Source organism: Triticum urartu, chromosome 1 (assembly GCF_003073215.2).
Source record: "Triticum urartu cultivar G1812 chromosome 1, Tu2.1, whole genome shotgun sequence".
In the NCBI taxonomy this organism is placed as follows: domain Eukaryota; kingdom Viridiplantae; phylum Streptophyta; class Magnoliopsida; order Poales; family Poaceae; genus Triticum; species Triticum urartu.
In genome coordinates, this window is record NC_053022.1 from 552,567,786 (window position 1) to 552,581,567 (window position 13,782).

The 13,782-nt window shown below is 49.8% G+C and overlaps 1 protein-coding gene across 1 annotated transcript; it reads left to right on the forward strand.

The window, feature by feature from the left end:
• Positions 1-11,735: 11,735 nt before the first annotated feature.
• Positions 11,736-13,640, forward strand: LOC125539001 (cytochrome b561 domain-containing protein At2g30890-like). Its single transcript, XM_048702357.1, has 3 exons — positions 11,736-12,559; positions 12,726-13,036; positions 13,123-13,640. Exons 1-3 carry the CDS (start codon positions 12,422-12,424, stop codon positions 13,439-13,441), a joined length of 768 nt encoding a protein of 255 aa, XP_048558314.1. The 5' UTR covers positions 11,736-12,421; the 3' UTR covers positions 13,442-13,640.
• The last annotated feature ends 142 nt before the right edge of the window (positions 13,641-13,782 follow it).

Sequence of the window (13,782 nt, forward strand, 5' to 3'; positions counted from 1 at the left end):
CTCAGCTGCTATGTTTTGGTTTGGTCTGCTTTCAAATGCAGACGACAAGTCTGATACCTGAAATTATTCCGTGCGCCCTTTATTGAAAAAAATATATTCCATGCGCCTACCCTTTTGGGGCTGGTTATTAGCGAATGTAGACTGAAATCTGTTATCGCACGCATTACATCTGTTTCAGGAACGTGTACGCATCTTATTTGTGCTCAGAGGGAGCAGTTGTTATTAGGAAATAAGGAAAATACACATGAGCTCTTGCCTGCTCCACCCCCATATGAATATTGAATTCAAAACATACAATGAAGTGCTAAAAAAAACTGGAATTTCGAGGTATCAAACCTGGGTGCCAGATTTACTCGCGTGTGAAGTTTGGTGAAGAAATGACATTGAGAGCTCCAAATCCCATGTGTGGGTACATAAATTTCTTCATTTCAGGAATAAATAGGCACGGCCGAACATGCCTACCATACTAGCCTGTTTTGGTTGTTAAGTCAGCGGCACGATTAAAATGCCGCTGCTTTATTTGGGAAATATCGATTGAAATGAAACTCGCCATGGTTCACCCTGTTGAAGGCCCTGCCCATGCTTAATTGGCTCGCCGGCAATGCCATTGAGTATGATCATCGAGGAAGAGGAGCTAAGGAGGGCCACTATCCAATCCTTAAGTTTCCTTGGGAATCCTTGCCTTTGGAGTAGGTCGAGCAAATACCCTCACTTAACGGTGTTGAAGGCCTTGCGGATATCAAGCTTGAAGAGGAGGGAAGGGGTCTTGCTCTTGTGTAGTCACCGAGCGACCAACATACAAGTTGTCATGAATACTTCTTGTTTTGATGAAAGTGTTTTGGTGTTGGAAACGAGACTTGTCATGTGAGGACCAGGCCTTAAGGAGAGCTGATGGGTCTATTCTGCCCCTTGCTTTTTAGACAGAAGTACCACATTTGCGGAATTGAGCCACTGGAGGTTTGCAGTGTGAAGTGAGTCAAAATGACTAATGACCCTCATGAGGTCGACTTTGACAATGTTTGAACAGTTCTTGAAAAAGAGGCCTTTGAAGCCATCCGACCCCAGGGCCTTGTCACTTGGCAATGTCGTTGATCGCATCAAGGACATCTCTCGCGGTCATCGGGGAATCAAGGGGCCATGTAGGCCGATTGATTCCAAATTTAGCTCCTCCCAGTTCAAATCTTTGCGCCTTTTGGGGCCTCTCTTCATGACAGTGAAAAAATGATCTTGGATTAGCTTCTCTTTGGCTTCGTGCTCGGTGACCCACCCCTGCTTGTTCTTACTTTTTATCATTGCCATTGATCAGCTCCAAAGAATTCTTGAGGCTGCCCTGATAGAGGGGCTCCTCCATAAAGTTAGGGGAAGGGGAGCCATGATGAGGACCTCTCTCTACGCGGACGACGCGGTCGTCTTCTTGGCCCCCGATCAAAAGAGATATGGACCATCATGCAAACATTTTGAGGGGCTTCCTGGGAGGTCACGGGTCTATGCACCAATTTTCACAAGAGCTCGTCTGTGCCCATTCGTTGCAACCACGTCAATTTGGGTCACCTAACCTAACGATTGCCAGCTACAAGGGCTTCCTTCCCTTTGCGATACTTGGGGCTCCCTCTCTCAGTTTGGCAACTAAAGTTGCTGGATCTTTAGTTTTTAGTGGACATGGTTGTGAGCAAGCTAACAACTTATCAGGGCCAATGCATCACCACCATCAGACGAACGACTCTTATCAAATCCGTGATCACCTCCCAGATGGTCTGCCCCGCCACACTGTTGGTCATCCCGCCAACCATCCTTCTTAATGTAAACAAGCTTTAGAGAGCTTTCCTATGGTTCGGGTCGAACAAGACGATGGGGGCAAAATGCAAGGTAAATCGGGAGATTGTCTCCCAGCCACTCCAATATGGGGGACTCGGGGTTCTCAGCACAAACAAGTTTAGGCGTGCTCTCCAATTGCGATGGCCGTGGTATGAATGGAAGAAGCCTGCCAAGATGTGGATAGGGATGGTGAACCCATGTGAGAGGAGTGCCTACATTTTTCTATGCTTCCACCACTATCATCGTTGGTAACGGTGCGAAGACCCCCTTCTGGGACTCTCCTTGGCTTCTTGGGTGCAAGCCAAAAGACATTACACTCGCTCATTCACGAAGCATCCAAGAGAAAGAATTGGAAGGTTCAGGAGGCCCTCAAGCACAATGCTTGGATTTTAAAGATCAAACCTCCCGCCAACGTCTCTGCGGAGCACATCACACAACAGTGGCGAAGCCACGTTCAAGCAGTGTGGTCACTTGACCACACAACATTTTGGTGAAACTCTTGACTACAAGTAAAAATTATGCAGAAGATGGTAGAAAATTTGTAAATACACATGTATTTGACATCACAAGTTTAAATTGACATCACATACTTGAACTTCTGGCGCCGCCACTGTCACACAGTTCTTCACCCTTTGGGCACTCTTGCATGAGGTCTAACTCTATGAGCTCACCGAGGACGACATCCTATGGAAACATACGGCTAGTGGGCTCTACTCGGTGGCTTACGCATACAAGGCGCGATTCTTAGGGATGATTCTCTCACCCGTGGACAAAATGGTTTGGAAGTCTCGGGCTCCTCCAAAAGTCAAGTTCTTTGCGTGGTTGGCTCTACAAGTTAGAATCTGGACCGCTGATAGATTGGCGAAGCATGGGTGGCCCAACTGTGATTTTTTGCCCTCTTTGCGAGGGAGTGCAAGAATGTGGGACTAACCTCTTCTACAAATGCCGTTACACCCGAAGGCTTTGGTCCTTGGTCAATGAAAAATACTACGTTCTCGAGCTTGACATAACCGTTTGGCCCTTGTTCGACTCGGTCGAGGCTTGGTGGGCAAGTACTTGCGACAACAACACGCCAAACCGATAGACCAAGGCATCCCTCATCATGCTTGTTTGGTGGAATATTTGGAACGAGTGAAACGCAAGAGCCTTCAAGCACAAGAGCGCACCACCGACGATATTGCTTGCCTCCATCGCGATCGAGGCCAACCTTTGGATCATTGCCAGTGATAAAAAAACTGGGGTCCATAATTTTGCGAGAGTAATCTCATGTCGTGTATTCGGGTTGCTAGTAACAAACTCTATTTCTCTCTTATTAAATGGATGAGGCAAAGCTTTTGCCTCTGTTTTTCTTTAAAACTTGCTAGGGTTTCAATCTAAGCTTAGGGCCAGTTCTTTTCGGCGATTCTTCCAGAATCACCCCCCTCCCCAGCTTCTCCCAGAATCGCCACTCCATATTTTTTTACAATCCTATCTAGTTAAGGTCTAATTAGCTAGGATTGTAAAAAATATATGAAATGGTGATTCTGGGAGAAGCTGGGGAGGGGGACGATTCTGATAGAATCGTCCAAAAGAACTGGCCCTTAGTTTCATCCGTTAAGGTATGGGAGCATCAACCCATCTCGACAAGCTAAAAGCCTCGCCGTCACAGCACCAGAAGGCGATGGCCTATCCGACACCATCATCCCCAACAGGGAGACGATGGCATTGTTCACCATGCTAACCTCTTGGACCATATATATGGAGTGAAAAAAAATGCATGTTTCTTCCGCCACAAACATGCCCCGCCGTCGGTTCTTCTACTTAATATCCAGAAGAAGAAGGCCCTTTGGATGACCACGGGTGCCAAAGAGTAATCATCTCTCTTTTTAATCTGTGGGTGTGTTGTAATACAATAGACCAACGATGCAAATCTTTCGCCTCTGTTTTCTTAGAAAAAAGAAGAAGAGAGAAACATCTGCACACCAGATGGTTTTGCTGCTTTGAGCTCTGCACTGCACGACCATCCCTGGCTACCACACCAGAATTGAATTGAATTGAAGTTTAGTGTGCACCTTCCGCCCCCAAGCCCCGATCGATCTGTATCCTGAAGCTCTGCGTGCCGACGATACAGGTTAGCAACGGGCAGCAACAAAATCACTCATCACCCGCCATCAAAATTGCAGGCACGCAGCTTCTTCCATAGAGGATTTTTCATCACCCAGTGAAGCATTGGGCTGGGGGTCTCGGCACCCCCAGAGTCGCACATGAATGGAACAAAATCTGGTCGGTGCAGATTTGCCTTCCCCAACACCAAGTTGCTCCAAAGCCAGACTTGCTTGCGGACTGCACATTTGTCATCAGCAGCACCACACGCACATCACTGCAGGAGCAGGGGCAGGACAGGGCGGGGGAAGCAGATGGTAGTGGCGTGGAAGATGCAGGTGCGTGGGACGGTGCTGGCCCATGGCGCGATGAGTGCGCTCGCGGCAGAAAAAACAGTGCAGCCCCATTGTCATCTGCCTGTCCTTTGGCAGAAAAACAATTCAACTAATAGCTCATGTGCCTGTCCTTTCTGATTTTTCCTTCTCATCTGCCTCAATGAACCGTGGCTGGCAATCGCATCGCGTTGCATCTCGAATGTGACCGCGGCAGATTAGGTGCGCCATTTGCCTGCTGGATCCTTCGCAGCCTAGCCTACCTATTTTTAGCTAGAAAAAAGTCCATTTTACTACCTTTAACAAAGTTGGTGCTTCACATAAAATCCTGATCTTTGTTTCGGTTCTTTTTACCCCCTGAACAATCTCATACCGGACAAAATCAATCCCTGGATGGTTTGACTTGACTGATTGCTGACGTGGCAATGGTCAATGGGCGGTTTTGACCTGTAGGCGAGTCTCCCTCGTCACGCTGGGTTGAGACAGAGGAGCTCCTCCCGAGCCTCCCATCGCAGCTGCCTCCATCCTGAGCACCGCGCGCGACCCTGCCGCATCTGGATGACGCCGGCGACCGTCAGAGTTTCAAGCTGCTGCCCTGACGCCCTGCTTCTCCTTTCTCCCTTCTCTTCCATCTCCCTTCCCGCACATCTGAACTCACTGAGATCCACCCTGCCCCCCCCCGGCATCCATGGCCGTGCCGTCCGCCGCGCCCCCCCCCCGCTCCCCTCGCCCGGACTCATCCGCAGCCGCCGACGCGTCCGCCGACGCCGCCCCGTCCCTGGACTTCGGCGACCCGGCCTCCCTCGCCGCCCTCCGCGACCTCATCGACGCCGGCGCCGCCACCCGCCTGCTCCACGAGTGCGTCGCCTACCAGCGCGTCCTCGACGCCCGCCTCAATGCGCTCCTCGCCCACCGCCCTGACCTCGACCGTGCGGCCGCCTCCCTGCTCCGCTCTGCCCCGCCGTTCCTCCCGCTCGCCGCCTGCAACGCCACCGCGCTCAGGGAGTCATCCTCCTCCACCGCCGCGCTCACCGAGGTGCTCTCCTCCCGCATCCGCCACCTCGATGTGGCGCACTCGCGCGCCGAGTCCGCCCTGGCCCGTGTCGAGGCTGCGCTCGACGCTGCGCACCGCGCCCTGGCGGCCAACGACCTCGCGGCCGCCGCCACCGCAGCCCATGAGTTCCTGGCCATCGACGTGCGGTTCCCCACTGACGACAACCTCCGCCGCGACCTGCTCGACATCAAGCGCCGCCTCGAGGGCTAATTTCCTCACCGAGCGCCCCCTGAGTCACTGCCAAGCGGGTCCCATTTCCTAATTAACCATGGGCTAATTTCCTGTTTCACTTAAGTTAATCCCCGTGGCCCCACCCGCAGGTCAAAACCTCCATTGACCAGCGCCACATCAGCTGCATGTTGAGACAAACCACCCAAGGGGTTCTTTTGTCCGGTTTGGGATTGTTCAGGGGGTAAAGGGAACCGAAATAAAGATCAGGGGGTAATGTGAACCACCAACTTTGTTCAGGGTAGTAAAATAGACTTTTTTCTTTTAGCTAAGGTAGCGTTGCTTTGAGAGAGGACTAATGTAATGATTTGCCAAAAAAGAAGAGAGGAATGATTATTCTCCCTTTGGAGAAAATGGTAAAAAGAAGGTCCAGACGCATGGTCGGTTGGCTGCTAATTATTATGTATACAATGGAGATAATTTTGTAAAATTATTCTCGTGACAAAAACACTCTTATATTATGGGACAGAAGGAGTAGTTAACTAATCTGCGCATAACAAATTCCAGACACGATCTAGTGCTTCTGTTATATCGCAGGTCTAATCCCCCATCATCCGGCCATCAGTGGATCCATTTGATAATGATACCCCTCAGGACTCGGGACAACGTATCTTCAGACAAACGTGTATAAAAATCCTGCACGAGCAACAATTTATTCAGTAGCAAACGGACAGCAGGAGGATGCTACAAGAGTGATAGTTGTCATCATGGTTGCTGATCGATCGAGCTCATCGCTTTCTGCTTGTTTAGCGAAGCGAAATTCGCAACTCTGACTTGATCACACGTCCACACTGATCAAGCAGGACCATGTGGATATGTTCCTCTGTCATCATCGACAGGGACTCACTAACAGACCCTTCCATTAGCGGCAACTACTGCTGCTGCAAACCTTCTGTTTGTCTGACAACAATGCGTGCAGCTGCGTCAGCAAATGAAGTACTTTCCAACCCCTGCGCTGAGCTTTCCTAAATCCTAAAAGTAAAGGCCGGCGATCGAAGTAGAAGTACCAACAGCGCAATGTCATGAGCCTTCTCCAGCTGATTCAGCAAGGGGGGATTAGCCTCCTTCTCAAATGGCTATTATTCACAAAGGGCATAGTTAATTCACATGATCTTACTCGCAAAAAATAAATAAATAAATAAAATAATTCACATGATCCGCGATGGCTCCCCTTGATCGTACCGGCATCTTGCATGGAGAATGCCATGGATGGGTGCAGAGAGGGGGGAGGTAGGGTAGATAGCATCTGAGTCAGGCATTGAGTTGTTGAGAGACCATGCATGAGGCTGGACCTTACAACTCACTAGCTCCTGCCAAACGAAGGTTTGCGGCGCCCGATTGTGATGGTGGCCTTTGCGTCGATCATTAGCCCGCCGTTTAAGCAACGCTGACGAACTGCTCCATTGTCAAGATCTGGATCCCAGGTTTCGTTACGACGACATTGCAAGCAAATCTACTTGGATTAATGCTCTTGTTCTCTAATTCGAAGTTTGTTCTAATTGAAATATAGTAGTACAATCGCGGCCATGGTGATGATAGTGGCATGCAGGGAGGATGCAAGGCTGCTCACCAGGGCCCAAGCCACCACGCTTTTTTGCAGCAACAGTTTGTGTGTCATGGACTGTGTGTGTGCGGGCGCTGGCCCATGGTCTCATGAGTGCACTTGCAGAAAAACCATCCAACTCGTACATAGCCTCTACATCATGTGCCCGTCCTTTATAATTTTTGCCTTCTTCTCTGGCTGGACGAATAGTGGCTGGCCGTCGCATCCCATGTAACCGCGGCAGGTTACTGTAGCATTGCCTGCTGGATTCTTCGCAGCCTAGTTACTAGACTTGGCTAAGGTACCATTGCTTTGAGAGAGGGCTAATGATTTGCTGCTACTTTGGACAAAAGGCTGAAAAGAAGGCCCAGGTGCATGGTCGGTCGGTTGCTCATTAGTCATCAGTACAAGAGATCAAGATAGATGCCATCATCCTATTTTAACCTATCATTAATTTGATCATATGATCATACACTGTCATGTTAATCAAACATCTAGTGCTCCCGTTACCCCTCAAGCGTACGTAAACCCCATCATTCGGCCATCGGTGGATCGGCTATCCACATCACCACATCAGGACAACATATCAGGCAAACGTGCATACTATAATTCTGCACGTACGAGAGACGATAGCTAGGGTGCTACAAGAGTGTGCTGTGTGCGTGAGGTGAGACGCCATCATCATCATGGATGCTGATCGCTTTTCCGCTGCTTGGTTAGCACGGTGAAGTTCTCTGCCTTGACCACACTGACTAAGCAGCAATGGACTACGTATATACGCTTGTCTGTGTCTGACAGGGACTCGCTAACAGATCCTTCCATTACCAACTACTACGAGCCTCCTTTGGACCATGCAGCTTCTACTGTCAGCAAATCCCTTTCAACCCCCGCTGAAGAGAGGTTTTGCTTTATTCTTCTTTTGACCTAATCTAATCTCCATGCAAAATCAGTCACATGATCGGCCTGCCTAAAAGGCGATCCACGATGGCACAATCACCATCTTGCATGGGTGGTGAGCGCCATGGATCAGACAGACACGCTGCACCCTGTGGCTAGCATGGCTGCATGGAGTCGTTGGGAGACCGGGACGAGAGAGGATGGCTGGACCTAGAGCTCACTAGCTCCTGACAGCCAACGGTTCGGTTTGCCACGGAGATGGTGGTGGTGTCTGCATCGATCATTAGCCCGCTGTTTAAGCAACCTGAAGATCAAGCTGCTCCACTGCCAAGATCTGGATCTCAGGCAGGTTTTGGTCACGACGACATGGAAAGCAAACGTACTTGTTCTCGATTTCAAAATTTGCTTGCAACAATAGAACTTCAGGTGAGGCTGGACCTAGAATTCACTAGCTGCTGTCAGGCGAGGGTTTGCGGCGGAGACTGTGGTCTTTTCATCATTAGCCCGCTGTTTAAGCAATCTGAGCTGCTCCACTGCCAAGATCTGGATCTCAGGTAGGTTTTCGTCGCAACCGACATCGCATGCAATTGGGCTGCAAATGTACTTGTTCTCTCTGTCTTAAACATGAAAAATTCAGATGATAGTTAAAAAAACAAGGGCAAAAGCTTTGCCACCTTTTTCATCGATGAAGAAAGAAGTTTAGAAATGAAAGTAACAACACCCAAAGGCGGTGTAAACAGCAAGTGCTTACTCCCACGGCGTGATGTAACTCAAGTGCTTGGCCCCGACAATGGACCACTCTCCGACCTTATTTTCTCTTTTGATGAAGTCGGCCCCGGGCTCATGGCGGGCCTTGATTCAATTAAAAAGGAAGAAGAGAGTTGTCAGGTTAATTAGCGAAAAGCCAATCAAAAACCGTAACAACAGGCCCACAAAGACAGGTTGACCTAGCTACCACACAAATATACACGCGTAGTGTAGGAGAAAAGTGTCATCGAGATTGTCTTTCGGTGCCATCGTAATCACTCCTCTGTGAGTCCGCGACTCTGACTCCACCATCGATGACGACCAAAGAAGCTCTCACTGCAATAGGCGCCGAGACCCATGTCGGCCTATGCCAAATAGTCAACCACCTGCGTCGGCGACTAGTCACCTCTAACTTTGTTGTCGAGCATTGTAGGAGAAAAGCGAGTGGAGCTCGCCTGCCACTACACCACGTCGCCAATGCTAGAATATCGCATCCCCTAGGGAGAAAGAAAAGAATGAGCCACCCAACACTTTGGGAGGGAAGGGCTCGGCCGCCGGCCACAGTAGAGGGGAAGGTGACGACGGGAGGAATAGGGCTCGATGGGTCGCCCCGGGCCTCTTGCTCGGAATGACTCGGGGGGGGGGGGGGGGGGGGGGTGTTTCTCTGGCTTTGTTTTTTTATCTTGGCAAATAATAGTAGGCGGTGAATCTGTAGAGCTATTCTGGAACACCTAGACGTATCTTTGGTTCCAAATCTCCAAGAGACCAGCATGACTAAATATGCCAGGGCTTTGCCCTGGTGGCCGAGGGGGTAAGTCACGAAAAACCACCATCCCAAGACAGAGTTGTGGTTTGCCCAAGTGTGAATGCTCAAGCTTGTGAGACCTAGCCAATCTCAAATCATAGACCATGTACGGATGGACCGATGGAGAGGCAACACTTGAAGAGAATGTGGGCGCGGCCTCTAGCTCCCTCCTACATACTCCCTCTATCCCATAATGTAAAAATGTTTTTTGTCTTTCATTATGGGACGAAGGAAGTAGATGACAATGACCACAATTTGGCCAATCAATTCTTTAGAGTCGATCCAACCTCCAAACTCTATACTGAAAAAGAAGCTAAGCAATTTTTTTTGCATTTTGGTGGGGGCCAATTCTTCCAAATAACCAGCCTCGTGGCTGTGGAACAGTGCCTTCAAATCACGCATGGTAAGCTGATGAAGCTCGAGTATTTGTTACTAGAATTCTAGCAAGCTCAGTGGCATGGAGGATGCAAGGCTGCTCCCCAGGGCCCAAGCCACCACGCTTTTTTCAACAACAGTGTGTGTGGCATGGACTGTGTGTGTGTGCGGGCGCTGGCCCATGGTCTCATGAGTGCACTTGCAGAAAAAAACATGGAACTCGTACATGGCCTCTCCATCATGTGCCTGTCCTGTCTGAATTTTTCTTGTCATCAGCCTGAACGAACCGTGGCAGGTTACGTGCACCGTCGGTTGCCTGCTGGATTCTTAGCAGCCTAAGCTATGTAGCTAAGGTACCATTTGCTTTGAGAGGACTAATGTAATGATGCGCTTCTACTTTGGAGAAAAGGCTGAAAAGAAGGCCAAGATGCATGGTCGGTCGGCTGCTCATTATTCATCAGTACACAAGAGATCAAGACATGCCATCATTCTATCTTAATCCACTAATTTGCTCACAGTGTCATTATGTTACTAATAAAACATCGAGCGGTCCTTTTTAAACACAGTACAATTGCAGATGCCCACATACACGCACATATAAAACTGAGTGCTCCTGTTATCTCTCACACAAAGTGTACGTAAACCAAATCATTCGGCTATCAGTGGACCTGATATCCGGTACCGATAGGATGCTACGTGCAAGAGTACGTACGTCGGTTAGCGCGGCGAAATTCTCCGTCTTGACCACACTCATTTAGTAGGACCAGTAGATATGTTCCTCTGTCATGGACAATGACTCACTAACAGATCCTTCCATTAGCAACTACTACGAACCTTTTGGCCATGCAGCAGCTTCCATTGTCAGCAAATCCTTTTCAACCCCTCCTGATCAGAGCTTTTGCTTTAATCCTTCTTTAATCTAATCTCCATGCAAAACCAGTCACATGATCGACCTGCCTAAAGCCAAAGGTGATCCACGTACGTACGATGGCTCCTCTTCATCAGACAGCCAGGCATCTTGCACGGATGGATGGATGGATCGATCGCCATGGACAGAAGGATGGATGTGGAGAGGGAGCTAGGTAGGTTAGCTAGCATGGAGTCGTTGGGAGACCAGCTGACACGACAAAGGGAGGGGATGGCTGGACCTACAACTCACTAGCTCCTGCCAAAGAGAGGGTTCGGTTTGCGGCGCTGATGGTGGTGTCTATATCGATCATTAGCCCGATGTTTAAGCAACCTGAAGAACTGCTCCACTGCCAAGATCGGGATCCAACCTTTTATTGTCGCGACATCGGAAGCAAATGGGCTGCAAATGATCTTGAATGCACTTGTTCTCTTCTAGTTCAAATTCCGATACAATCAGGGTGATCGACCTTCATTGCGTGCGCTCTTAATCCGATCAACGCAAGGATGAAATGGTTACATCCGCAAGGTCATATCTGAACACAATCAGTGAACTTTGTGTTTTTCTAGGAGCAACCAAAACAGTAGGAGATACAGGTTTTTTTTTGTCAAGCCGTTGATGTACAATGTGTGGACATGTGTGTATGAATGGTGTCAAGAAGCAAAGCCATACGTCGTCCATCCAGAAAAATTAAAATGAACACAAAACTAAAGCAAAAAAATGCCATGACACAAACAAGAGCAGCAGATACCTTTGCTCCGAGTTGTGCTGATCCTGATCAAAAGACACGATCAACTTTGCCAAACAAACTCAATGGCACAGTTGAACAAGACCCAGCCTTTTTCCAAATTTGCTTTCTGCAAAGAAAAATTCCTCGCTAGATGCCGATGCAGCATCCAACAATATCTTGCATTTTGGGTGCTTCCTGCAGCTCCACCACCACCACCACCACCACAAAAGCCACCCTTCCACTCCATCATACCCTCAGAGCTGTAAAAGCACAGCCGAGCCAAAAATGTGCTCAAAAGCACGCCCAGCCCTTCTCATACCCCATCTTATTCCATCCCATTCCCCAGAAGTCCACCATGCTAAGCGGCAAAAGCTGCCTCTGATGCCCAAATCATTTCATCCGGCTGGCTAAAGGAGAGATAGGTGGTAGCTAGCATAGGACGCCCCTCCCAAGTTATCCTCTTGGCCCGGCTAAATCTTGCATTCCTCAACTTGCTCGCCGGATTCTTGCATTCCTCCGCAAGCTTCTTCGGTCGCCGCATCACGCCGAGGGCTGGCGGTTCGCCGGCGCTGATTGGTCTCTGCGCATTGTTTAAGCTCAGCCAGGTTTCTTTTTCTCTTGTTCGAATGCTGGTATTTAAGGTGAGGGGGAGCTTTGCAAGAAAGGAATGGCTTGGATGGGTTTAGTAGCATGAGGTGGTAGTGGGAGAGAGAGCAGAGACTAGAAGCTTGCCCTGTCCATTCATCTTCTCCTTCTGCCATTGCCGGCATACGTAGGCGCGTCGATCAATCTTGCTTCGGTTTGATCTTTTGCTGCTCAAGAGGTTCAGTTCAGTTGCTTGCTCTTTATCTTCTTGGAGGTGCTTGCTCTGTTCCTGCCGAGGGGAGATTTGAGAGACAAGCATCAATGCTACTGCTTGGAAGAAAAAGTCTGCTTGCTGCAGTGTCAGGCTGTGTGATTCTCTTGCTTGCAAGCTCAATCCATGGCGCTTCAGATAGCCTGGAGGGTCTGAACCAAAGCTACAAGAGCGTTCAGCCATTGGAGGTAAATAAAAAGTTGTCAAGTTTTCTCTCCCCTGTAAATAAGTTTCAGAGACTCTTTCCATGCTCCTATGAAACTTTTGATGCAAGAATCTGAATGTGTCATTGCACAACTGCTATCACTGACTAACAGAAAACTTACACTGGGATGAACTGCTGTTTTTTTGCAGCTGACGCCCAAACTGTCGCTGCAGCTCAAGCTCCACGCCTTCCTCCTCTGGTCGTCCGTCGGCTTCCTGATGCCGATCGGCGTGCTGCTGATCAGGTTCTCGAGCAACGTGAAGAGCGCCAAGGCCGTCAGGGTCCTCTTCTACTGCCACGTCGCCGCGCAGGTCGCCGGCGTGGCCCTGGCCACCGCCGCGGCGGCGCTGTCGATCACCAACTTCGAGAACGCGTTCAACAACACCCACCAGCGGATCGGGGTCGCCCTCTACGGCCTCGTCTGGCTCCAGCCGCTCATCGGCTTCCTCAGGCCCGACAGGTACGAACATATTGTCACGCATAGATTCTGTCAGAAATTTGTGTGTTTCCCGACTGAATGAAGGTTTGTGATGTCTTGTTCTTCAGGGGCGTGAAGGCTCGGAGCGTGTGGTACCTGGCGCACTGGCTGCTGGGGGTGGTGGTGTGCGTCGCCGGGGTGGCCAACGTCTACATCGGTCTCCACACGTACCGGGAGAGGACGGGGAGGAGCGTCGGGCTCTGGACGGCGCTCCTCACCGCCGAGGTCTCCGCCGTGGCGCTCGCCTACCTCCTCCAGGACAGGTGGAACCACATCGTCCGGCAAGAAGAGGCGGCCACTGGCGAGGAGCGGCGGTCGGAGACGGAGACGTCGGAGGAGCCGTCGTACCCGGCCAACGACCACAAGGAGGTGGCCGTGATGCCGTAGCATGGAGATATATGGGAGCTTCGCTTGGGCAAAATGCAACACCGATTCTGTACAGTTCATGTGTCTTGGTAACTTGTTAGCTGAAGCTGCAGATTGAACAGCTTTTCAGTGAGAGTAGATAGAAAATAACTCTCGCTGGTGCATGATCAATTAACAGGAGATTTATACGCAGTACCAATATGATGAGACATTCCAGGAACCACAATGACCATATATAGTTTGCACTTCCCCAAATACACTGACCAACAGTGACCAAAATGAATTCCGCGGACAAGTTCAGCGACCCAGGCATTTTACTCTAATAAGTGAAAGTACGCCCATTACAACCTGCGAACTATGGT

What these genes read in the sequence shown, in the direction of transcription:
- LOC125539001 (XM_048702357.1), top strand. Translation starts at nt 12,422, where the DNA reads ATGCTACTGCTTGGAAGAAAAAGTCTGCTTGCTGCAGTGTCAGGCTGT. An exon ending in AGAGCGTTCAGCCATTGGAG is followed by an intron (nt 12,560 to 12,725) that starts GTAAATAAAAAG and finishes GTTTTTTTGCAG; the next exon opens with CTGACGCCCAAACTGTCGCT. An exon ending in GGCTTCCTCAGGCCCGACAG is followed by an intron (nt 13,037 to 13,122) that starts GTACGAACATAT and finishes CTTGTTCTTCAG; the next exon opens with GGGCGTGAAGGCTCGGAGCG.